Source organism: Anabrus simplex, chromosome 3, assembly GCF_040414725.1.
Source record: "Anabrus simplex isolate iqAnaSimp1 chromosome 3, ASM4041472v1, whole genome shotgun sequence".
Classification (NCBI taxonomy): domain Eukaryota; kingdom Metazoa; phylum Arthropoda; class Insecta; order Orthoptera; family Tettigoniidae; genus Anabrus; species Anabrus simplex.
This window is the reverse complement of record NC_090267.1, coordinates 334,079,388-334,106,212: the sequence shown is the minus strand read 5'-3', so window position 1 is coordinate 334,106,212 and position 26,825 is coordinate 334,079,388. Positions and strand designations below refer to the sequence as shown.

Here is a 26,825-nt window from a genome sequence, read left to right as displayed (position 1 = left end):
TCGATCCTTTCTTTCTGGCACATATTAGGATACTGAAATATGAAAAGACTTCGCTTTCTAACAACTTTTTTTCCACGTGGACTTGTTGACGGTATTTTTAGTTCAAAAAGGTTGTAAAAAGACTATAAAATCGTAACATTAGAAGAAATATTCTGACGGGCTGGTCCTATGACATTTTCTCGTATCTCCTTTATTTAAACGTGAGATTGAGTAAGGAACTATGAATGGGGTGAAATTAGGTACAGATTTCACACATTTCTTTATTTTCCTCATACGTATGTGGCAGCTAGAATAATAAAATTTGTCTCGCATATGGTCTCTATTTGTGCCAATATGCGTGCCGAAATTGATAAATATATCTTTTATATAAGTGTGTCAAACTATAAAATATACGTGTAAAAATACAAAATTTACATCGAATCGAGAACGTATAAGACATCAAGATACGACAAAAGTTCATAGGACCGAATTCGTAGATCTCTTCATGCTGGGCGCGATTGTGATAGCCGCCTTTGTGATATAATTTACTGTCTAGCCACCAATTACCTCGAAACGAAGGTCTGCACCGTCATAAAAATAGCCTCCATGTTTCGATTTTTTGCGAGGTTAAAATGTTAAACATTAGAACATCTTGGAGGCTTAAGCTTCCTCGTCTATCCTATCTTTCTGGCACTCCTTAGGCTAATGAAATCTGAGGTTGAATTTCAATTTTCTATCTAGTCTGACATATTGTGTCAACGATATTGATTTCGGTAGGTGGATTGGGGGGGGGGTAAAAATTAGGACTTGAAGAAACTGTTAAGCCATGAAAACTACAGGTCATCGCTTTGGAAAAATATACCCCACGGGGTGAAAGAAATGGTTACACTTGCGTTCTTATGGTGAGCCCCAAATTTCGAAACCGATAGTGGGTTTGATTTTTATTCAGTTCAAGTGGCGTTGCTCGTGGGAAGCTGGAAATCTACAAATCTAGTGTCGGTAGAACTACCTGCTCATAAATGAACTCTTACGGCACAAAATGTCAGGCTCCTCGGTGTCTTCGGAAACCTTGGAAGTAAAGCATTATTAAAAACGGCCACATACGACCTAGATTTTCAATGACGTTCTCTCTGGGAGCTGAACTATGTTTGCCATTAACATCATTCCCCGAACATCTTCCTAAACCTGACCAAGTTCAAACCAGCCTCGCGTTCAGATGCATTATAAGAATCCCTAGACGTGGAATGATATTTTAGGTTGTGAATGAAGATTTTCCAAGGGCATCTCGTTTTCTGGTTGCCAGTGAAAGTGGCACTAACTCTCAACCTACCTAGAGACAAAGTGCCAGTTAACGGTAGGTACTTTATGCAACTTAACCGATGAAATCATAGACTGTGGAGGAAAAATGCACGAAAGAAATAGTGCATAGTATCACTCAAAGGAAAGAGTCCCGGTTTTGGGATTACCACTCACATACATACGGAGAAATTAAGAAAGAAGTACAGTTAAGGAAGTTGACATTAATTGAAGATAGGATAATAACTGAGGACAGTCGGATAAGACAGATATTTAAATACCATGTGAATGTTTGGAAAAATGAAATGCCCTCACTAAATTCTGATGATTAGAGTTACGGGTTTTAGCAAGCGGTAGCAGAGGAGAAATTTTGACGTAGGGATAAGAAGATGACATATGGTGTTATTACTTAAGCCTAAAGAGGCAAGACAGAGGCAAGAAATGAAAGCAGGAAACGGAAGTAGAAGAGAACACACTAAAAATTATAGAAAATGGAAGACAATACGTTACGGTGTGAGATAATCGGTTACACTCCACAGTACTGTTGATATATTAACAGCCAAGCTTAATACTATCGAGGACGATTATAACATTCCACAGTATCCCGCAAATATCCCGCAGAATGGCAGCTTGACGTCTCACTCACATTTTACCCAACGAACCACCACCAGTTTACAGGAACGATGACGATAATGGCATTACGTTACTTCACTGCTGGCAAGCAGCCAGAGACGTTGCCATGATAGCTGGTAGAATCGTTTACGTTCTGCGAGGGTGTCCATCCCTCGACACAGAGCAAGAAACCCGAAGAAAATACTAATTATTTCCGTCATTTGAAGAGTAAGCAAAATTATGTAGATAATAAAAAATATTTAAAATGAAGGAATGTTTCACATTTACTCTACAGATTTTACAGAAAGTCGATAGTGTATGAGAAGATATCAAGTAACTCGCTTGATATCGCAACAAAAACCCCAGGCTACTCCTTGATTTTTAAATCGCATATCAAAACCTACTCGTGGATGATACTCTAAATATGAAGTTTGGTCTAGTTTTATCCGGCCTTTTCTTCCTGATAGTGGAACAGACAAGCAAACAAACATACATGAAAGCTAAAAATCAATGGTATGGATTTGAGTTGACCTAAAACAAATAAATATTTGGACAACTGACAAAATTACGAAATTACACACAGCGGAGTCCCTTTAGCTTTATTTATATGGATAGTTCACCTTTTATGTTCTCTCCCTTGTCCCGGAAGCCTTCTATCTTCCATTCGGTCTCTACACTCAGTCTCTTGTTCTACACTACCTTCAGGTCAACGTTCGCCGCACTCTTGGCTAGATTTGCCAGTGCTGGTGTAGCAACGCCGTATAATCTGCGAAGGCCGGGCAGTCTATTGTGGTCTTGTGCTTCATATTATACTCAATTAGTACAACTTCAGTCCTCATGGTTTTGTTCAACTCTCTTCAAACTGGCAATGTGTGTATAACACGAAACCAAGAATTGTTGATTTTGTAGCTTTCCTCTACATTTATGTTGTTTGAATGCTTATTTACTTTTATAGCCTCTCGGGTTTTTCTTAATCTTATATTTATCTTACCTTATCTACTTTCTTGGTCCGCCTCTGTGGTGTAGTGGTTAGCGTGATTAGCTGCCACCCCCAGAGGCCCGGGTTCGATTCCCGGCTCTGCCACGAAATTTGAAAAGTGGTACGAGGGCTGGAACGGGGTCCACTCAGCCTCGGGAGGTCAACTGAGTAGAGGTGGGTTCGATTCCCACCTCAGCCATCCTGGAAGTGGTTTTCCGTGGTTTCCCACTTCTCCTCCAGGCGAATGCCGGGATGGTACCTAACTTAAGGCCACGGCTGCTTCCTTCCCTCTTCCTTGCCTATCCCTTCCCATCTTCCCATCCCTCCACAAGGCCCCTGTTCAGCATAGCAGGTGAGGCCGCCTGGGTGAGGTACTGGTCATACTCCCCAGTTGTATCCCCAGACCAAGAGTCTGAAGCTCCAGGACACTGCCCTTGAGGCGGTAGAGGTGGGATCCCTCGCTAAGTCCGAGGGAAAAACCGAACCTGGAGGGTAAACAGATGATGATGATGATGATCTACTTTCTTTCTTACTTTATCAAATTTAATTTTGTGATTTGTTTCGGTGGAGATACTTAACTAAATGGTGCAGTACATTTTACAGTTATCAATATGTCCTTTATTAGGTTCACGCCGGCCCCGTGGTGTAGGGGTAGCGTGCCTGCCTCTTACCCGGAGGCCCCGGGTTCGATTCCCGGCCAGGTCAGGGATTTTTACCTGTACCTGAGGGCTGGTTCGAGGTCCACTCAGCCTACGTGATTAGAATTGAGGAGCTATCTGACGGTGAGATGACGGCCCCGGTCTAGAAAGCCAAGAATAACGGCCGAGAGGATTCGTCGTGCTGACCACACGACCCCTCGTAATCTGCAGGCCTTCGGGCTGAGCAGCGGTCGCTTGGTAGGCCAAGGCCCTTCAAGGGCTGTAGTGCCATGGGGTTTGGTTTGGTTTTATTAGGTTCAGGGTTACTATACAAAAGAGGAAGTTTATTCTGACAGAGACGAGAGAAAGAGAAATAGCTTTTTAATCACATTACTAGCGACATTGGCTATCATTCGCTACACCTTTGTTTGAAGATAGCCTATATTAATTGCTGTAGTATTGTGAGCGTTAATGACGTTACTGAGTGGGTTATTCGATTATTATTTGCACGCCCGTTCGTAAGGTCTGTCACATATTTGTACAGTTGTATTCTCACCTTGGACAATTTAACACATAGTAGTATATAATGTTGGCACCAGGTATTGGTCGACCAGTCCCAGCAACATGTTCGCAAAGAGGATCGCCTTCTTCGTCGCAGCTCTCTTCGTCGTTCAGGTGAGTTGTGTTAATAACGGACATAACACTAAGGCGAGGATAAATAAATAAATAAATAAATAAATAAATAAATAAATAAATAAATAAATAAATAAATAAATAATCTCATCTACCAGGTTACGGAACATCTAAAGGGTGGTGCGTATAGACGGCCTGCCTACTAAGTTCGACGATCTCGTGCTGCTATCTACTCTTCTGGTTGGTTGCTATGAAAGTCACTCTTCAAGAAAGCAGCAGGTTTAATGTAAATCACGAATGTCAAAGCTTGTCCGCCGTAAGCGCAGTACCCGTGCTAGAAATACTTGTACCCGGTTAGTTGGCTGTGCGTTTAGGGACACGCAGCTGTGAGCTTGCATGCGGGAGACAGTGAGTTCGAACTCCACTGTCGGCAGGCCTGAAGATGGTTTTCCGTGGTTTCCCACTTTCACACCCTGCAAATGCTAGGGCTGTACCTTAATTAAGGCCACGGCCGCTTAATTCCCCTTCCTAAGCCTTTCCTCTCCCATCGTCGCCATAAGACCTATCTGTGTCAGTGCGACGTAAAGCAAAAAAAAAAAAAAAAAAACCTGTGCAGGAGGGCGCAAGTCGCTTCTCCTCAGTCGTCTTGAACTTTGCTACGTTGCTGACTGAGGGCTGTGCACGATAAGCGGTGACAGGCTCCAGTTACCTGTTTTGGTCGAGAAGTAATGGTTGAGACATTCAGCTGCATAGGATGTGGCATAAGGATTGACACAGTAATTTGTTAGTGTGTGTTTGTGTACTTCCGTATCAACATGGTTGCTTGAAGAGTTGTTTCTTTTATCACAGCCTATTTTATTTTGTTAAAGTTTGTAAAAAATGACGTTTTGCTACAGAAGAGGTATGGTAGCGGCATGGTATTCGGTATTATTCAGCTTCATAATTGTTCACAGGAGAGTTGAGCATGTTAAGCCCCTAAACAAATGTCTTTTGTTTAGTACTTCATTGCCTATGGCAACATTTATAGTAGTTGTATATTTTACTGGTACACGGTGATCACATTTTCCGGCACATTTTATGCAAACGCTGTCTTGAACAAATTTAATTATGAATGACCTCATATGAAATAACATATAAATGTATAGTATGGAGTACCATAGTTATGAACGAGTAATGCACTCTCCTCCAGGATTACACTGTCTGATAACGTCCTGGGCTATCGCTCCATTTAACAACAAACTACCTACAATCAAAACATTTAGTAATGCTCTGTTGCGAATAGCAACATATGCACCTCCCTTCGCGCACAACGCTTTAACTTCCATCTAATGTCTCATAGAAAGACTCGATTGATTCCGAAATGAACCAGCAGCTTTCAGTAAAATTAGATCATCCCAAAACACAAGTCAAGCAGGGCGTTTGCAGATACACCGGGAGTTGAACTGAACATATCTATTCCTTCGAAGTCCCTGTTACATAAGGCCGGCCACCCATCTTATTGAACTATATATATTTGACGCCGGGGGCACATCATTGGACAGACTGCAGAAACGGTATTCAGACGATGTTTACGGTTAAACAATATCTAGGTATGGCTATCGAATTTCTTAGACGTTATTTATCACTTAGACACTGTCCAAAACAAATGATCAATTGGTCATGTTTAAACACTACCGAGAAAACTGTTTAACCTCAAATTTTAGGAGTGTATCACAATCGGACGTTATGTACCATGAAGCATACGACACAAGGGACAGTCCAATAGCTGTCAACTTGACCACAATTGTTGGCAACCGATATATTTAATTATATTTGGGATAATTTCCCTGAAATTAGAGGTCAGTTCGACTACATACATATCAGAATAACTTTTCCGGATTATCATGGGACTGTCACATACATCAACCAGGAGGGATTCAGTTTTATTTACTGCCAAGTGACATTACAAAAAGTGGGTCGTGTGTGGGTTTTGTCTAGGTTTATCGCCGTGTTAATTCAGATACGTTTTCGGCAACTATGAGATAGGAAAAGGCAAGGTCTGGGAAGGAATACCTGTGGCTGTAACAATATTTGCCTGCTGTACAAATGGGGAAACTACTGAAAACAATCTTCAGGGTTGCCGATGGTGCGTTTCAAACCCATGATCTCCAGAATGTAAGCTACAGCTATTTGGCCCGTACAACTCATTCGGTTACACAGCACTATAATTTCATCTTCCCTTCGCCGAAGTTGTTTAGATTACACTCACCGTAAAAAAAACTATAATCAAAGCTATACCTCCTTGTACGGTGGCCTGTAACTTTTGTGTCGACAATATTACATGAGGTTTCATTTCCACCGAAGGCGGTCTTCTTATGTGCGGGAAAGTCATGGTCATGCTTAGCCATATTTGAGTACTGTGTAGGAAGACGAAAGCTGACTAACGTTTGGCGCGTGCACCGATGAATGTCATTGGTTGCGACAAGCACAGAGTTGAATGGAAGATACTTCTCTTTCCATTCACTAACCAATATTGACACTTTAAACGTCTATCTTAACATCGTCTGAAAGTTGTTTATGCAATAGAACATCGTACGCAACTTAGACGCTGTTTAGGTAGACGTTATCTAAGGCTTAAAACTAGTCATCATTTCTGTAATCGGCCCATTGTCTTTAACTGAATTAAAAAGCAATCAGTTACTCTCGAAACTCCTTGAACACATCGGCTATGTTCGGACAATTTCGTTGGGAAGATGTTAGTCGCATTCCGAGCATATTTATTCCCATTAACCCTCATTAAAAACCACTGAATGTTTACTACTCTGGTTATGCAAGGAGTGTCTAAAAGGTACGGTGATTGGTTCGATATTCAATGACAAAGTGTGGGAACACCGGGTGGATAGTTATGTGAGTGGAGAGACATTTCGAGACACGTCAGGTAGCGCTGAACACATGGAGCTGAAGCAAGTTAATTTGCTGCGGCCTGTTGAACTTATTGACCGTGAAGACTCGTAGCAGCAGTAAACATCAAGTTTTATTACATATTGGGGAAAACGGCGATGTTGGTGCAAGTTTACGGAACAAAAGACGTAAGCGGAGAATGTGTTTACGATTCGTTCATTCTCCTTCTCTTGATGATGCATCACGTTCGGGTAGACCGTCAACAAGCAGAAGTGCAGAAAGCATCGTGCAAGTTCGACAGATGTTGGCACAGAATGGGTGCACATTGACCGACGAGCAAAACGCAACGAGGATGGAAATTCCTGGAGGTTTCAATGAAACGTGTGGCCGAGCTCTATCTTTTCTGGAAACCATCCTCACAGATGATAAGAGCTGCTCCATCCTGAGACCGAACGACACTCAGTGGCATTGTGTTCACCGGGTTCCGCACACCACAGAAAGGGTCGCCTCCAATAGTCCAAAATAGCACACTGTCGATCGCCTTTTCTCGGCAGCAATGGCACGTTCCACCAGGAATTCGTACCGGAGGGTCAAACTGTCAACACTGCATTCTATGAGAACGTTTTGTAACGTTTGCGTTTGTGCATCCGGCGAGTTCGGCCAGACTTGTACAGGACTGGAAAGTGGAGTTTCCACTACGAGAACGCCCGTCCACACATTGCGTCCGTGTGCACAACTTCTTGACTAAGCGGTGCCTAACTGTTTTCGAACATCCACCGTACTCGCCAGATCGGGCTCCTGTAGACTTCATTTTTTTGCTAGTTGCAGACTTTTTTTCCGTTTCCCCACCCCAGGTGAATCCTCAAAGGCACACAGAGTGCTGACATACCGGATATTCAGGGAAGTGTGAGATTAGTATTCCAAAGTATGCATTCGCAGCCAGTTTCCAGCAGCTTTACACGCCTTGCCAAAAGTGTACTGTGTATAAAGATGAGTACTTTGAAGGCTACTGAAGATATTTTGTTTGCAACTTCAATTTTCTTTGTGTTCTGGTATCATTAACCAAACATTTTAGGCACACCATGCATGAATCTATGGCCGACAGGAAGGCGGGGGCAGGGTAGAACCATTGCCCCCCGCCGCCCCTCCCCTTGGAAATTTTCATTAGTACAGAAATCTGCATACTAAGTAAATATAAACGCCTCGTGTGCATTGATGCTGAAGTTTCCATATAACGTAACTAGTGTTATTTGGAACGTTACTGAAAATAGGTTTCGGTCTTTAAGCTTCCACTTCGATCCTTCCTTTCTGGCACCCTAAGGGCTACTGAAATCTGAAAGGATTTTAACAGCTGTTTCTTTTTTACGTTGACTTGACATTTTTAGTTCAACAAGATTGTAAAGAAGGTAAAATTGTAACTTGGGGAAATTTTTTTGACGGGCTGGTCCTATAACATTTTCTCATATCTCCTCTAACTATGCTTCAGATTGGGTAAGAAACCATGAATAGGGTGAAATTCGGGTACGGTTTTCACACAATACTTTATTTTTCGCATACTTACGTGGCAGCCAGAATCATAAAATTTAGCTTGCATATGGTCACTATATGTGCCAAATTGCGTGCCGAATATAATAATTCTATCTTTTCTATAAGTGTGTCAAACTATAAAATATACGTGTAAAAAGTAAAAAAAATGTGCTCGTACAATCGATAAATGCAACTCTGTCTAGACTATAAGGGATCGAGATACGACAAAAGGTCATAGGACCATAGTTGTAGATCACTCCAAATTGAGCAGCGATTGCGTTATCCACTTTGTGATATGACTTATCATTTAGCCACCAATTACCTCAAAACGAAGGTCTGCACCGTCATTAAAACTGCCTCCATATTTCGATATTTTTCGGAGATAAAAATGATAAACATTTGAACATACAGGATTTTTCCGTCGGTTAAAGGCTAAAAGCTATACTTTGTTTGGCCAAATTTTAATTTTCTAGTTCGTCTGGCAGATTGTGTCCGCCATCTTGAGTTGACGGAGGGAGTGGGGGGGGGGGCGGCGTATTTATTAGGATCAGAAAACTGGTAAGCCCATGAAAACTACAGGAATCTATAGGTCATCACTTTGGAAAAATATACCCAACTGGGCCTACTTATGCTGAGCCCTAAGCTTCAAAAGCGGTAGTGCTTTTGATCCTGCCTCAGTTCGGTGGTATGTGAAGAGGTATCGCTCGTTGGAAGCTGGAAATCTTCAAAGCTAGTGTCGCTAGATCTATCTGTACAGAAATTAACTCTTGCGGCAAAAAATATCGGCTCCTCCTTGTCTTTGGAAACCTTGGAACGTAAAGGAATGTTATTAAAATTATCCTCAGACGCTCTAGATTGTTAATGACATTCTCTCTGCGAGCTCAACCTGGCCTGCTATCAGCATCGTTCCCCAAATATCTTCCTAAATCTGACCACATTCAAATCCGGCCTCACGTTCAGAAGCATTCTCACGCGCCCTAGACGTGGACTGGTGTTTTTAGGCTTTGAAAGAAAATGTTCCAAGGGCAGCTCATTTTCTAGTTGCCATGTTGGTGCAAGTGTCAACAGTATCACAACCAACTGACTCTAAATAAGTTCCAATTAACGGTACGTTGTAAGGCTTAATCGGCAAAATCGTAGAATGTGAAAAAATGCACTAAAAAAATAGTGCGTAGTATCACTCAAAGGAAAGCGAGTCCAGGTTTCGGGATTACCACTCGCATACATACGGAGAAATTAAGGAAGAAACTAAGTCAGTTAAGAAAGTTGGCATTAATTGTAGATAGGATAATAACGGAGTACAGCCGGATAGGAAAAATATGTAAATTCCATGCGGATGTGTTGGAAAATGAAATGTCCCTCACTAAATTCTGATAATATGAGTTACGGATTTATGAAAATGATTACAGAGGATAAATTTAGGGGCAGGGTTTCATTTGTATTCAGATAAGATGATTTATGTTATTATTACTTAAGCCTAAAGAGGCAAGGCAGAGGCAATAAATGAAAGCAGTAAAAGTAAGTAGAAGAAAAACACAGTAAAATTATAGCAAATGCCAGAAAACACCTTAAGGTGTGAAATAATGGGCTACGCTCCACGGTACTGTGGAAGTATTAAGAGCTACGCTTTGTACTCTTCGAAGACGATTGTAACCTCCAATGGTATTCCACAAATATCCTGCAGAATGGCAGCTTGACGTCTCTCTCACCTTCTACCCAACGAACGAGTACGAGTTTACAGGAATGATGACGAAAGTGGCATCATATCACTTCCCTGCTGGCAAGCAGCCAGAGACGTTGTCATTGTAACCGGTGGATTAGTTGTCGGTATGCGAGTGTCCGTCACTCGACGCAGATCACGAAACCTGTAGAAAGTAATTTTCTCCGTCATTTGAAAAGTAAGCGAAATTATGTAGATAACAAGAAAAAATTTAAAATGAAGGAATATTTCACGTATAGTCCACAGATTTTACAGAAAATCAATAGTGTATGAGAAAATATCAAATAACTCGTTCAATCTTCCTATAAATCTCCAGTCTATTCCGCGATTTTAAAATCATTTGCATATTAAAACCTGCTTCTGGATGAATGTACTCTAAATATGAAGTTTGATCGAGATTTATCCAGCCGTTTCTCCGTGATGGTGGAACAAACAAACAAACAGACAAACAGAAAGCTAAAAAAAACACTCATATGGTCTTGAGTTGGCCTAAAACGGATAAATATCTGAACAATTTACAAAATAGGCCTAAAAATTACAGACAGCGGACCTCCTACAACTGTCGACTCTATCTACCACTTGGTCTTCTATCCTCCACTCGGCCTCATCATTCGGTCTCTCGGTCTAGTTCTACGTTATCTTCAGTTCAAACTTCGTAGTAGTCTGGGCTAGATCTGCCAGTACTACCTTCACGTCCTCTTCCTCCTCGTGTAACAACACCATATCATCTGCGAAGGCCAGGCAGTCTATCGTGGCTTGGGTCAACTGTCTTCATACTGCTAATTTGTGTATAATACTCATCTTATTGATTTTTAAGCCTCCCTCTAAATTTATATTGTTTGAATGATTCTCTACTTTATAGCCTTTACGATTTTTCTGGGTCACAGCTGCTAAAATCTTAGTTTTATCAAACGAAATTTCGTGGTTTTGTTTCGGAATATTGCCTTTCTTTCTTTCGTAAATAACTAATGTTAAATTGCACACGCGTGAGATACTTACACTTAACCCATGGCGCAGTAGATTTCACACTGTCAAAATTTCCTTTTTTTCTTTTTTCTTTTACGTGGCACCGACACAGATAGATCTTATGGCGACGATTGGACAGGAAAGGGCTAGGACTGGGAAGAAAGTGGCTGTGTCCTTAATTAAGGTACAGTCCCAGCATTTGCCTGGTGTTAAAATGGGAAAACACGGAAAACCATCTTCAGGGTTCGAACCCACTATCTCCCGAATGCTAGATACTGGCCGCACTGAAGCGACTGCAGCATCGAGCTCGGTAATTTCCTTTGTTAGGTTCGTAGGACGCGGAGTAAGGAATTAGAATAATTTATCAATGGAAGTGGTCGGTAAATTTCCAAATTTGTTGAAAGAAAAGAAAAGGCTAGGTAAACAATTGATAGGGAATCTGCCATAAATGCGACAGCCTTAAATGCAGATCATTGATAATTGATTGACAGAAGTTCATTCTAACAGAGACCTGAGCAACAGCTCTTCAGTCACAGATAGGCCCTACTAACGGTACTGAGTAACAGTTTTCACCTTCGTTTGGAGATAGATTTTACGCAGGATTGTGTGCATCAATGACGTTATTGAGTGGGTTGTGTGATTATTTGAGCGCCTGTTTGTAAGGTCTGTCATATATTTGCACAGTTGCATTTAAACCTTGAAAAATATATTATCTCCTTCAGGATATAACGTTGGCACCAGGTAATGTTCGGCTAGTCTCAGCAACATGTTCACAAAGAAGTTCGTCTTCTTCGCCGCAGCTCTCTTCGTCGTTCAGGTGAGTTGTGTTAATAAAGGACATAACACTATAGCGAGGAAAAATAAACAAATAAATAAATAAAATAAATAAATAAGTAAATAAATAAAAATTTAAAAATTTATTGACGAAAGGGCTAAACCAAAAATCATCATCATCATCTGTTTACCCTCCAGGGTCGGCTTTTCCCTCGGACACAGCGAGGGATCCCACCTCTACCGCCTCAAGGGCAGTGTCCTGGAGCTCAGACTCTTGGTCGGGGATACAACTGGGGAGTATGACCAGTACCTCGCCCAGGCGGCCTCAACTGCTATGCTGAACAGGGGCCTTGTGGAGGGATGGGAAGATTGGAAGGGATAGGCAAGGAAGAGGGAAGGAAGCGGCCGTGGCCTTATGTTAGGTACCATCCAGGCATTCGCCTGGAGGAGAAGTGGGAAACCACGGAAAACCACTTCCAGGATGGCTGAGGTGGGAATCGAACCCACCTCTACTCAGTTGACCTCCCGAGGCTGAGTGGGCCCCGTTCCAGCCCTCATACCACTTTTCAAATTTCGTGGCAGAGCCGGGAATCGAACCCGGGCCTCCGGGGGTGGCAGCTAATCACGCTAACCACTACACCACAGAGGCGGACCTAAACCAAAAATGACAACCGAAAAGAAGACACGGTCTCCCTTGGACATAGAACCCAAACAGGCGCACGCACGAGTAAGCGAATTCTGGGATCAAACGAAAGCAAAGTTCACAGCCAAATGTAGTCCGGCTCCATGGCTAAATGGTTAGCGTGCTGGCCTTTGGTCACAGGGGTCCCGGGTTCGATTCCCAGCAGGGTCGGGAATTTTAACCTTAATTGGTTAATTGCGCTGGCACAGGGGCTGGGTGTACGTGTCGTCTTCATCATAATTTCATCCTCATCACGACGCGCAGGCCGCCTACGGGAGTCACATCGAAAGACCTGCATCTGGCGAGCCGAACTTGTCCTCGGACACTCCCGGCACTAAAAGCCATACGCCATTTCATTTCACAGCCAAATGTAAAAAGACTTAACTTCTCACTTGCCCAAGCAAATAAAGTAGAAGAAGAAGAAGAACAGTATTACTCCATCGACCGCGTTGCAGAACTTCTGAAGTAGTGCCATGTCTACCAAATTCGACGTTATGATTGTGCTGCTATCTATCAGCAAAAGTGACAGTCTTCTACATCGTTGTTATGGAGATCACAAAGCAGCACGTTTAATGTGCACGTATCATGGCATAGGTCGGCCTTGAACTACACGCTTCACAGAAAAATCTTACTGTGCTAACGTCATCAGACCTGGGGGAGGGGGAGGGGGGTTACTGCACCACAAACCTCCGATTTCGAAAGGTTCAATACACTTCGAATCGATGCAGCGAGCGAATGGCTCTTCTGAATCGCAGCAACTCTCCTGTCAATTGTCCGACTCGTTGACTGAACGGTCAGCGTCCTGGCCTTCGGTTCAGAGGGTCCCGGGTTCGATTCCCGGCCGGGTCGGGGATTTTACCCTTAATTGGTTAATTCCAATGGCACGGGGGCTGGGTGGCTGTGTTGTCTTCATCATCGTCACGACGCGCAGGTCAGCTACGGGCGTCAAAGAGAAAGACCTGCATCTGGCGAGCCGAACCCGTCCTGAGATATCCCGGCACTAAAAGCCATACGACATTTTTTTATTTCCTGTCAATTTATGCGTTAACAAACAAATGGGGTACAAAGTAATGTAATACGTCTGATCGCCCATTTCACACCAGCCGGTCCAGACCTGGACTGGTGCCGATGGAACCTATTTATTTGTCAATAATTTATTTCGTAGAGTGAACCGTCCAAGATAACATTAACGTGTGAAAATTGGCACAGTTCCTATTCTTCTTAGATATTTCCATAGTTTGGAAATTACGTCGGAACAATCTGAAAGAGAACCCTCTCTAAATAAATTTTTAAAAAAATATACAGGGTCGTTCTTATAAACCCAGACCGTCCAGCGGCGTTTCTACTCTGCGAGACCTAAGCAGCTGTGCGGGAGGTGCGCGCATAGTTCTTGACCTTGCAAGGAGCGTGCATGTGTTCGACCTAGCATCAGTCGCCGGTCTGAATCTCAGCTGTTAACATGGTGAGACAGTTATCATTGAAACATCGTATTTTCGTATGAAAAGGTTATTTTAAGCACGAGTGGGCGAATTTTGAACGGCCACCAAATAAATCACTCACAAAGTTAGCACAAGAAGTACGGGTTTCGGTTTCTTCTACACACAGAGCTGCATAGCTGATACACATCAAATCGTACAGGTTTCACGGGCACATTGTTTAAAACCTGCTGATCCAGCCACAAGAATGAGATACTATGAGTTGGTATCTTGCATCACTGAACGATCGTTTATTCGACCCTCAGCTTGTGTTCTTTTCGGATGACCCTGGTTTCATCTTAATGGTCGTGTGAGCAGTCATAACTCTCGCTATTGGTGTGCAGAAAATCCTAATGGTGTTTATGAAGTCCCTTATTATGAAGGATCCAGCATGTTTTATAAGGCAAGATTTCATAGAAGATTGTATACACGCTTAAAGTAGGGCGGCCGCGCACGGCGTAAGTTGGGCTGAGGCAGCTGCCGTAGGGCAGGGTACAATCGCGATCACAAAAATTTCGGGTGGAAAAGGAAACAGGTAACGTTTTGGCGAAGATTTTGGCCAACCTGAAGATGAAGGAGAAATAACCAAGCAACGTCACATGTGTTCGTCTTCCAGGAGGTGTGGCTTGCCACGTTGCGCACTCAGAGGCCACTCCCAACCCCATTTCGGTATGGCTAAACATCCTGGCTACACTCGTTTTTCCTAATCAAGGAAAACAATTAACTGTAATTTAATTGAGATGAAGTGTGCACGATGTAATCCCACCCTAATATATGGCTATTAATTCTCTGATCAGCGCTGATAACTTCATAGGAACGTTTTTCCAAACACCCTTGCGTCTCTGATAATCATAATTATTTAATGCCAGGTTATTTTTACTTTGTTTTTTTTCTATTGGTTTTATAATAATGTTATTTGCTTTACGTCCCACTAACTACTTTTATAAGGTCTTCTGGGACGCCGAGGTGCCGGAATTTAGTCCCGCAGAAGTTCTTTTACGTGCCAGTAAATCCACCGACACGGGGCTGTCGTATTTAAGCACCTTCAAATACCACCGGACTGAGCCAGGATCGAACCTGCCAAGTTGGAGTTAGAAGGCCAGCGCCTTAACCGTCTGAGCCACTCAGCCCGGCTCTATTGGTTTTACGTCGCACCGATACAGATAGATCTTATGGCGACGATGGGACAGGAACGGGCTAGGACTGGGAAGTAAGCGGCCGTGACCTTAATTAAGGTACAGCCTGGTGTGGAAATGGGAAACCACGGAATACCATCTTCGGGGCTGTCGATAGTGGGGTTCGAACCCACTATTTCCTGAATACTGGATACTGGTCGCACTTAAGCGACTGCAGCTATCAAGCTCGGTACTTTGGTTTTTGATGATAACTATTATTATTACTATTAGTAGTAGTAGTAGTAGTAGTAGTAGTAGTATTTAACAGGGTCTGTATTGACGAAAATAAGGGTCATTCTTTCTTACAGTGGTTGTGCGCGATGCCATTTGACAATGAAGTCATAGTCGAGACGGCTAACATTTCAGCCAGACCTCGCACACAAGAGTTACAAAGTTGACATACACAATACATCTGTTGCCTTGAAGAGCCGCATGGTTCCTCCCTTCATTGTCGAGCCAGTGGGACGTGTGTGCAGGCGGGGAAGCAAGTACCTTCCCTTCCCCATGTGTTTCGTTCATGCTGGATATCCTTGTACTTCGTTTTCTCCGCACACCCTCACTCTTCAGATGTGTGCATTTGTTAACGCGTCTAATGGTTGTGACCAATTAGAGGGATTATGTAAGCAGGTACTGGGTGGTTCTGAGGGCTGTACTGATTTCTTGCCTGAAATGAATATTTTTGGACACGAGATACTGAAGATTTCGAGTGTACAAACACCGTGCGCTCCGTCTGGGTTTATAAGAGAGACCCTGTATATGAAATGACTCCTGTCTGTCTGTCTCTCTGTCTGTCTGTCTGTCTGTCTGTCTGTCTGTCTGTCTTGCATAAACATTCTCAGAGGATTCTGCCAGGTGAGTGACTAGGTCTCATTTCAGCTGTGGATCCGTGGTAGAGTGTCGGCCTCCGAATCCCAAGATAGCGGGTTCAAACCCGGCAGAGGTAGTCGGATTTTTGAAGGGTGGAAAAAAGTCCATTCGACACTCCATGTCGTACGATGTCGGCATGTAAAAAAATCTCTGGTGATACATTTGGTATTTACCCGACAAAATTAATTAAATCTCAGCCATAGATGCCCAAGAGAGATCCGGTTTACTCTGTCTGCCATCTAGCAGACCTAGAGTAAAACGGAACGTCCAAATTGACAAGCAGACAGCCAGATGGCGTCAAATCGAAATTGTTGCACACGGTAGCTGAGGTCATACAATTATTATTATTATTATTATTATTATTATTATTATTATTATTATTATTATTATTATTATTATTATTATTATTATTATTTCAGCATATATTACTTGCAAACAATCGGTCAATAGTTTAAATTGAGATGGTGTCTGTTTCTTTCTCGCTCAATCACGTTAAAATTACTGGGCCAATTGAGCTGAAATTTGGTACGGCTATACCCAGATATTCAGGTGAAACACAGACCTACACTCATTGGTCAATAATCACCGTTTAAAAATGGCGGTCCATAATAATATGTACGTATTTACAGACAGTCCGCCTCTGTGGTGTAGTGGTTAGCGTGATTAGCTGCCACCCACGGAGGCCCGGGTTCGATTCCCGGCTCTGCCACGAAATTTGAAAAGTGGTACCTGGGCTGGAACGGGGTCCACTCAGCCTCGGGAGGTCAACTGAGTAGAGGTGGGTTCAATTCCCACCTCAGCCATCCTGGAAGTGGTTCTCCGTGGTTTCCCACTTCTCCTCCAGGCGAATGCCGGGATGGTACCTAACTTAAGGCCACGGCCGCTTCCTTCCCTCTTCCTTGCCTATCCCTTCGAATCTTCCCATCCCTCCACAAGGCCCCTGTTCAGCATAGCAGGTGAGGCCGCCTGGGCGAGGTACTGGTCATACTCCCCAGTTGTATCCCCCGACCAAGAGTCTAAAGCTCCAGGACACTGCCCTTGAGGCGGTAGAGGTGGGATCCCTCGCTGTCCGAGGGAAAAACCGAACCTGGAGGGTAAACAGATGATGATGATGATTTACAGACAATGTGCATGTTTCTTCTCAATAGGCCAATCCATTTTGGATATTGGCAATCGGCATGGCAAAACATTCTTCATCTGTAACTGATGTGAAATCTATCTCCGAAGTTTTACTGAACCATGTTCTGAAGTTCTTCAACCAAAATTCGTCTTCTTCCAGGGCCTCTATTTCCTTCCATCCTCGCGTGGAGAATCTACTGCAATAAAGCATATCTAAGCCCATTCCTCATGATCAGGCCTTGGAAGTTGAAGACCTGTAAATTGCTTAAAAAATAACAATAAAAATACCTGACAATATTCAGAAAAGGACCTAAAACTGGCAAAAAGGACGTAAAAATGCGGTCCAAATTCATTCATTATTTTGTTTTTAATTACATATTTAATGAAGGAATGTGTTTCAAAATTCAAAATTCTGGTGGTACGCAACATTGCAAAGTGAAATACTTCTTCTTTCGGACAGTACATACAGTATATACTTTTAGATTATGTAAGTTTTAGATTAACATAATTGTATAAAAAGGAATTCCGTATTTGTTAAGAAAAAGGTACTTGCTAAAATTTAGAATGATTTTTTCCACCTAGAATGAATGATTTCAATTGAAATTATACGTAGTATAACTGGAATCCTATTTGGCTTAACCACACTAGTTTTACAGAAATGAGAATTCGGAAAGATTACCTCAGTTGGCTTTGCAGAATAACACAACAGTCAACTCCAGGATCTTAGATATAAAAGATCGTCGGTTTTCAGACAGCACGTTGCGAAACATCGAGAAACTTCACTCGACATCAGCGGATGTTAAGAGTTCATACCTAAAGCAAGTGAGATCTTCCTCTTCAAGAACACGCGCATCAAAATTTTCTCCTTTCAATATTTCACTTATTTTGCACATAACTTGATACCCCTGGATTTTTCAAGCACTAGTTTCATTTTTCATTTCATTTTCTCTCCTTTCATATATAATAATAACAATAATAATGTTATTTGCTTTACGTCCCACTAACTACTTTTTAAGGTCTTCGGAGACGCCGAGGTGCCGGAATTTAGTCCCGCAGGAGTTCTTTTTACGTGCCAGTAAATCTACCGACACGGGGCTGTCGTATTTGAGCACCTTCAAATACCACCGGACTGAGCCAGGATCGAACCTGCCAAGTTGGGGTTAGAAGGCCAGCGCCTTAACCGTCTGAGCCACTCAGCCCGGCCTTTTCATATATAATTCAAATATATGTATTCACTAGAAAAATCTTTAATAAATGATGGATTCGAATTGAGAATGGGCAGTGAAAATATAGTCGAAAGGAGGTAAAGTTACAAAACAGGCTTTTAAGACCTTAAAAAGGCCACAAAAGGACCAATATGCCAAAAAACGCAGAAAAAGGCAAATAAAGAACAAATAAATCCCACCATTTTCTGGCCTACGATGACCCACAATATTGTGTTGGACCTCGTCTTCGAACATTCTAGGAAAAAGGGTTTTTGCTTAACTTCCGAGCCCTACTCATGATATAAACTAAACACCCCGGTTTATGACATTTTACTGTCAAAAGAATCTCTTCCCGCTTTCCTATTCTTTCCAGAAGAGTGTTATTCCTGCTGTGCTCTGTCCAGTTTCTGATCCGATATTTGTGAGAAGTCCAGGACTCAACTCCAATGAACAGTACTTGGAATGCCTACCATTTCAATAGTCTTAATTTACATTGAAGAAATAGATCGTGTTACTTAACCCTTTCAGACCGAGTACGCACAATTGTGCGGGTTCGTATTTTAGTTATCCCTGACCGTATTTGACGTTTTTTCGGCGCTACACCCGACTGCAGTGATTGTGCAGGACACGTGGCATGTATTTCAATTGATTTGAGTATGCGCTTGACCGCCAGGGCGAAGGAAGAAGAGTTTAAAAAGCACAGTTGATCGGCGAGATGGCAGGAAGCAGTAGTGCCGAAAGTAAGTATTTATTTACTGCGTTTATATTAATCTAGAAGCTTTACTGAATACCGGAATATATTCAATGAAGTGTGTACATTGGTTAGTGAACGTAAATTTTGAAGCTACACCATCGTACGTGATACAACGAGGTTTTGAATTTTGATACGCACAATTGTGTGGGTCCTGTTTTTAGGATGTTAGTTTTTATTTTGTAAAATAAACTATTAATATGTGTATTGAGCAGCATTTTAGTCAGTTCTTGACGTACAAACAAAAATTCACACCTCCAGTTTTCTTTCAGGTCTGAAAGGGTTAAATAGCTTCAACACACTCACAAATGTCGCCCTGGACTTTTCTGTTCCTCACTGAGTCTCTGATAACCAGGGCTAGGATTTTGATGACATGTCACATTTTAATTGGTTCACAACAGACACTGCTAACTTGTGCAGAAATCCTGATCACAGTTCCCACATTGTAGAAATGGTCATTTATTAGGTCTTTTCTGTCATTTTTCGCCATTTTGTATGTTTAAGTAATATTCTAAAATTATGAGTCATAATTTAGTCATTTTATGGAATTTATTAGCCTATTTTATACTCTTTGAGTCATTTTCTTACATGTTTGAGGATTTTTAAGCATTTACGCGTGTCGTATTGTTTATTATAGCAACTTTAAGTGAGAAAGAATATGGGGAGTTGAGAATCTTCACAACGCTTTGTCATTTTGGGGACTAAAGGAACTTTGTTCACCTCTTACTTCTTGGAAATGTCCACATTACAGGAGAGACACCTCCAATTGGAGAAGCCATGATCGTGAACAGTCGAGATTTTCTTCTGAAGATGCAGAGCAAAATTCTCTACGAAACGTAAAGAATTTCGCCTCGTTTTCTTGATGATGATGATGATGATGATGATGATGATGATGATGACGATGCTTGTTGTTTAAAGGGGCCTAACATCTAGGTCATCGGCCCCTTGTTTTCTTGACATGGCAAAAGCTCAATAGCTTATTCTAATGTATATAACACAAATATAGGCTATAACAACTTAATTAGTAAACTGAGTGTAAAATTTCATTTAAAATTTATGTCATTTTGAAACTTTCTGGATATTTTTACTGGATTTTGCCGTCATTTTTAGATCATTTGTTAAACATTTTAAATCATCAAAATCCTGGCCCTGCTGATGACTGATCCCAAACTTCCTTAAGTGATGTTCATAGGTATCATAACAATAACATAATTTTGGGAAAATTGTTAGTGCTATCTGGAAATAAAGCCCAGCTTGTCATGGTCTATACATTTCCTTTGTAATTCTAATGTTTTCTCGATAGCTGCAGTCGCTTAAGTGTGGCCAGTATCCAATATTCGGGAGATAGTAGGTTCGAACCCCACTGTCGGCAGCCCTGAAAATGGTTTTCCGTGGTTTCCCATTTTCACACCAGGCAAATGCTGGGGCTGTACCTTAATTAAGGCCACGGCCGCTTCCTTCCCACTCCTAGCCCTTCCCTGTCCCATCGTCGCCATAAGACTCTAATGTTTCTGAAAAAAATTACGCATTTATGTGTTAAAGTACGCTTTCCAGAATACCCGGCAGCCGAGAACTGTTCAGATGGGCGTTTGGCTGGTGAGCAGAGGTTTCTGTAGCTTGAAGTAATGATTTAGCACCTTAATAGTTCACGTCCAACGGACGTGAGAGACACAGGAAACTGTGCACACTTGAGATAAGAATGCTCTCTCCAGTGTCACATCCAGTGAGTTACACCTCTACAATTGGTACAAACAGAAGTTCAGTGACATTGCTAACATCCTATTGGTCAGTCAAAGACGGGTACTTTCTAATAGTTGTATATATTTCCCATGATACTATTCAAGGATATAATTATGTGTCTCATGAACTTAAACACCCATTTTCACTTAATTTCCTTCTGTTTCAGGTATCGGCAGATACCAATTCGCAGTGGGAGAATGTCCAAAAGCTCTTCAATGATATGATAGAGAAAGTTCAGAATGCAGCCAATGATGCCTCGAGACATATTCAGGAGTGGGCTAAGGAAGAACAGCAGAGGATTGAGGCAATACAAGACAACATAAGCAGCAAAATCAATGAGGGTATGGCCAAGCTCAAAGAAGAGGCTGAGAAAGTTGGAGCCAATGTGAGCGAGTGTTTTCAGGACCTGCCTCAAGATGGCATGGCTGTCGCCAAGGACCTCACCGCGGGGGCAGTGAAATGTGTCACTGATGAGGTGAGTACGTCCAATGCAGAGAGATCATTTGTTGTGTGTTTATTTCTCAACTGAAAGTATGGCTGGATGACGATCAGTTCCTCTACCAGCTGCTGGGGGCAACTCAGTCATAACTGTTGAGTTGTGTGTGTGTGTGTGTGTGTGTGTGTGTGTGTGTGTGTGTGTGTGTGTTAGGGTGTCCCTTATTTTGAAAATATAATTATTTTTTTCGGGGCTCATCCCCTAAATATTTTCTATTGGATAAAATTTACTTATAAACAACATTTCATCTCAATAGGCCAATATCAACCCGTGCGACCTGAGCGCGAAATTTGAATGTTAGGAATTACAGGTTTTGTAGTTTTAAGTCAGTGGTAAAGCTATGGATACATGCTTAATATCTATTTGTTTTAATTACAATTTAACACATTTTTACACTTTAGACTGTATTGTGGCGTTTAGTATTCTTGTGGATACTTTCTGTTCCGTGTTTCTTTCTTGCAGTCTGGATACAGTGTACCACGTTCCTCAACACAACACAAATTTCTTTTGCTCCTCATCTACAGTCAGTACTCCATGAAAATATTGCAATAATTTAACACCCCTTTGAGCACAGTCATCCATGGCGTTCGTCTCCATAACTATCCTTTGAGCTTCTAAATATGAAGTGTTGCTCGTCCATGCGAAGGACATTCTTGAATAAAACTAGTATCCATCTTCAGGCAAGAGAAGAGATCTTTGCTTTTGGTTGACACAGAGTTTCTATTGTTCTCACTGAAATGAAGATAGGATAGAATTAGGAGATTTGATTTTTTAATTCTCTTTGCCTCACCCTTTCTTCTTTATCTGGTAGTTTCTGTCTACTCCTGCCTTTATGTCCTGGCTCTCTCTACCGTAGTAGAAACGTCCTATCTTCTTCGAACTTAATTTGTAGAGCATTGGTATGTGCAATATCAAATAGATTGTCCAAATTCTTTCTGAACTCTCCTTCACAATGCTTAAAAATATTTTCCCACTTGTTTGCAGTTTTATCCACTCTGAATGCAAGTTAATAAGTTTTAGTGAACAATGCTGATTAGCTCTTGTCGGAATTCTTACTTTCTCCCAAAATGCCATACGCTCACCAACCACAAGATTAGCACTTACACTGGCAGTTAATTTTAACTCCCGTAAGTTATAAAACTTCAAACCCTTGTCTGTTTGATGGTAATTTGTGTCCAGTTATTTGGTGTTCTATCTCCTATTCAAACACACGTTCTCTGGCACTGCGCGCGCGCGCGCGCGCGCGCGTGTGTGTGTGTGTGTGTGTCGCCATCTCGGGTAATCACTCACCACAGAACCGCATTAAGGGCTGTCGTCCAGATGGCAAGATTCCCTATCAGTTTTTTTACCTAACCTTTTCTTAAAGGATTTCAAAGAAGTTGGACATTTATCGAACACCTCTTTTCGTAAATGATTCCAATCCCCAATTCCTCTTCGTATGAACGAATATTCGCTCCAATTTGTACTGTTGAATTCTAAGTTTGTCTTCATATTGTGATCTTTCCTAATCTTACAAACTCCTTTCAAGCATATTCTTCTGCTGATATCATTTCACAGCTCGGAACATACTGCTTAGTCGAGCAGCTCATCTCCGTACTCCGAAGTCTTCCAAGCGCAGAGTTTGTAAACTTTTCGTAACACTACTCTTTAGTATAAAGTCACCCAGAACAAATCGTACTGCTTTCCTCCGGATCGTTTCCTGTTCTCGGGTCTTGTCATCCGTGAGAGGGTCGCATTGACTGGAATCATTCTATAATTGGATTCTTACCATTGGCATACGTCCTCAGCTTTATATCCTTACTACAAACCCTAAATGCCCTCCTAATTATGAAGAGATCAAGAAATGTGGCTTGACGCTAATGTTTGCGAAATGTACTCAATGGGTAAATTGAAGCAGCCTGGATGGTCTCGAAGTAATTGGAAATCTAATTTTAAATTCTAGAATATAAGGTTCAGATTTGCAATAAAAAACTAGACTGACTTACAGATTGGTTGTTACTCTTCTTTGACGACCTCATTTGGCTTGAAGATGACGTATGATACGTTTAACGTACGAAATCTTTGGAATGTATGGGCGAAGTTGTTCTCTTTAATACAAATACAAAAGAAGCTTTAATAAACACAAACTTGACTTTAGATACTCTTTCTTCAAATAACCGCTGAATTCGTCGTTCTCGGTACATAAAACATTGGGATGGCTACGCATAGATACCGGTAAACGAAGGAATTTTCGCCTAATGACCCTTATTTACCAACTAATCTCGAAGAGCACTCCTAATTACTTATCTCCTAATTTTCGTTTCATTTCCTCATTCCATGAAATTAGTACCCGTTCTCGTTCCCTACTTGAAATTCCACTAAATAGAACGAATTCCTGCAATCATTCCTTTTTAGTTACTCCATCGAGACTCTGGAATACACTCCCAATGGACATTCGGCACGTTGCTTCCTCTAATAAATTCAGTTCTGCCTGCCGAAAAAATTTCCTGGGAACCTAATAACTCAGCCGTGTGAGTCGTTGTGTGTATGCTGTGTGAATGGATTTCTTTTATCTATCATGCACTTCAGTCATTATTATTACTGTATTTACTCTTTTTATATTTTTTTCCTCTTTATATTATTATTATTATTATTATTATCACACTAATTACCGTACTGAGTTGTAACCTAGTCTTAGTGTATCTGCCTGTAGTATTATTTATTTGTAGAATTACTCTATCATACTTGTAATGTTATGTTTACATTCTTAAATTTTATTGCTTAAAGTGGTTAAGTGTAAGTGAGGACCGTGAGTCCGAACTTCACCACAAATGTAAGCCAGGAATAAAATAATAATAATAAAATATGCTGACCCAACTGAGATTTTTCTCGATATAGACTTAAATGAGGTTACCAGACTGCACCTTAGTCAAGTGCCTATAACGAAATTTTAAAAGTTTCCTGTCTTCATTGAATATAGGTCAGTGATACTCATCACACAGCAGTATATCGACAGGATTGGAGACTAGAGTACTCACAAAGGCACTTTATAAAGAACGAGTCAATTATCCCTACTATGTTTTTGGACATAGTAAAAAGCGTCGACTATTGAAATATATTTTTAGAAGACGCCACACAAGTTCCAAACAAATATATTGTCTTATAGCATCCTGATGTAGTCCATGTTTAAGAAAAAGGGATATTTGCACTTTCCAACTGTATTTCACTTATTTCTAACTGGCAGGATGATAAAGTTATTTATTTTTGAAGACGCCACACAAGTTCCAAATATATATAGGCTTATAGTACCCTGATAGGGCCCGTTTTTTTAAGAAAAAGGTATATTTGTACTTTCCAACTGTATTTCACTTATTTCTAACTGGTAGGATGAACGGTCATCTATTTTTAGAAGACGCCACACAACTTCCAAACAAATACCGTATATAGTCTTATAGCATCTTGATATAGCCTTTTTTTTATATATAGAAAAAGGGATGTTTGCACTTTCCAACTGCATTTAACGCGTTATTTCTAAGTAGCAGGATTCTAACACCAGAGGTTAATCTTACTCAGCATTTCCTGCCCTTGTTCTCTTGAGCATACCGGGCTACGGAACACCTTTCCTTATCTTATGACCTAAGTTACGATATACAGATTCGATAGTTGAATAATGCATATTAAATAGCGTATGCCTGGATACTGTATACTACAGTTCAATAAATAAGGTAATACGCCTCCTCCCGGAAAATACTATTCGCTCTTGTGTTCGATTGTCCCGCTAAATCAACACAGGGGGACGACAACTGAGGTGCATTTCCATTCGCTGGCGCATCATGTCAGCCATCGCCAGCCACATCATACATATATTTGGGGACAAAACATGACCACCTCGCCTCGCACCACTACTCTCCGGCGGCAACCCGCTGTCTATTAGCGGCTTATGAGATTTACTACGTCTACTGTATCCGGAGTTGCCAAATCGTCTACTGCAGTCGACACGAAGAAACCTCTCCACACCAGACAAGGATCACTTAGAACTCGTTAACTCAGCAGGTTGCAAGGTGAGATCGACTGCATACTTTTAGGAGCTGAGGCCGTCATGTATTGTTCCCAGGTATATTATGGGTGTGTTAAGTAAAATATGTAAGAGGACAGTGTAGGGAAAGTTGTTTAGATCGTATTTCACAGTCTTTGCAGACATACATGTTTATGTATGAACTTTTTATAATTTCAACAACAGCAGATCCATTTTTAAGACATAATTCTATGTTTGCAGGTTGACCAAGCTGTAGACATCATTACTTCCATCAGGGAAGTGGCGAGGGAGGCGAACGTGACGTTGGCAGCCGCCAGGGGTGACTGGTATGACTGCAAATCCCAGTTTTCTGGTGTGAAATTAGCCATGTGCCAGGCCAAGGTAATTGCCGAGGCGACAATGAAGGAGGCCCAGTACTCCGTGCAGGCTGGCGAAGAGGTCAGCAAGGGGGCCCAACTAGTCTCTACCGCCCAGGCCACCATGGAGGCTTGTGTCGCAGCTGACGTGGCCACAGCTCCTGCCAAGGCCGGAGAGCTAATGACCAAACTGGGACAATGCGTCATGAGCAAGATCTCAGGAAACTGAGACCATTTACCATTGTTTATAAAGTGATTTATACAACTTGGATGAATGAATTAATAAATAATTTGAAACTATTGTTGAATAGCTTATTTCAGAAACATCAGAAGTAGATGAACAGTAACTTTTCATTAAAATAAATAGGACTTCTAACTAGGACATTCTTATCAGAGACATAGTGACAATTTCATTGGGAGTTTTATATTGTATTTATAATAGGTTATAAATGACCTAAAATGCAATCTCGACAATTTTACAAAGAGTTTTCTGTCAAAAGCAGAGTAAAAGGTCTTGCTTGTAAATCAGCCCACTCTTATATACACTTTGCACAACGCTAATACCACCAAAATTCCGCAATCCTTCTTAATTCATGTCGACAAGATCGTGAGAAGCACAATCAAAATAATTCTTCAGTTACCTGCAGACACGCCAGCTCTCTATACTCTGCAAGGAAAATAAAGCAGCTTGGGCTGTGGAAGTTAGAATGGGAGGCACCACTTCAAGATCTTAACATTATTTTGTCACTTACTAGAGAAGGCTGTTAATGAGTACGTAATAACATTGCGCAATCTTGTAGAAGAGAAAGAACTTTGCGTTTAGAGACTTGACCTAAGAAATGTAGATAACACCCAACTCGAAGAGCTTAGTCCAAGGAAATTAAGATAAATGCTAAGGAAAAAAGAGTATAGCAGATCGTGTGCATTAAGAACTCACTGT

General features: G+C 41.5%; 1 protein-coding gene across 2 annotated transcripts; it reads left to right on the top strand.

Moving 5' to 3' along the window:
- Positions 1-4,106: 4,106 nt before the first annotated feature.
- Positions 4,107-26,186, top strand: LOC136866337 (uncharacterized). 2 transcript variants are annotated; one of them, XM_067143198.2, is made up of 3 exons: positions 4,107-4,179; positions 21,185-21,493; positions 25,770-26,186. In XM_067143198.2, the coding sequence occupies exons 1-3, from the start codon at positions 4,129-4,131 to the stop codon at positions 26,112-26,114; spliced, it is 705 nt and encodes a 234-aa protein (XP_066999299.2). In that variant the 5' UTR covers positions 4,107-4,128; the 3' UTR covers positions 26,115-26,186. The 2 variants fall into 2 exon arrangements, with proteins under 2 accessions (XP_066999299.2, XP_066999298.2); XM_067143197.2 differs by lacking the exon at positions 4,107-4,179 and adding an exon at positions 11,935-12,047.
- Positions 26,187-26,825: the final 639 nt, after the last annotated feature.

What these genes read in the sequence shown, in the direction of transcription:
- LOC136866337 (XM_067143198.2), top strand. Translation starts at nt 4,129, where the DNA reads ATGTTCGCAAAGAGGATCGCCTTCTTCGTCGCAGCTCTCTTCGTCGTT. An exon ending in CAGCTCTCTTCGTCGTTCAG is followed by an intron (nt 4,180 to 21,184) that starts GTGAGTTGTGTT and finishes CTTCTGTTTCAG; the next exon opens with GTATCGGCAGATACCAATTC. An exon ending in TGAAATGTGTCACTGATGAG is followed by an intron (nt 21,494 to 25,769) that starts GTGAGTACGTCC and finishes CTATGTTTGCAG; the next exon opens with GTTGACCAAGCTGTAGACAT.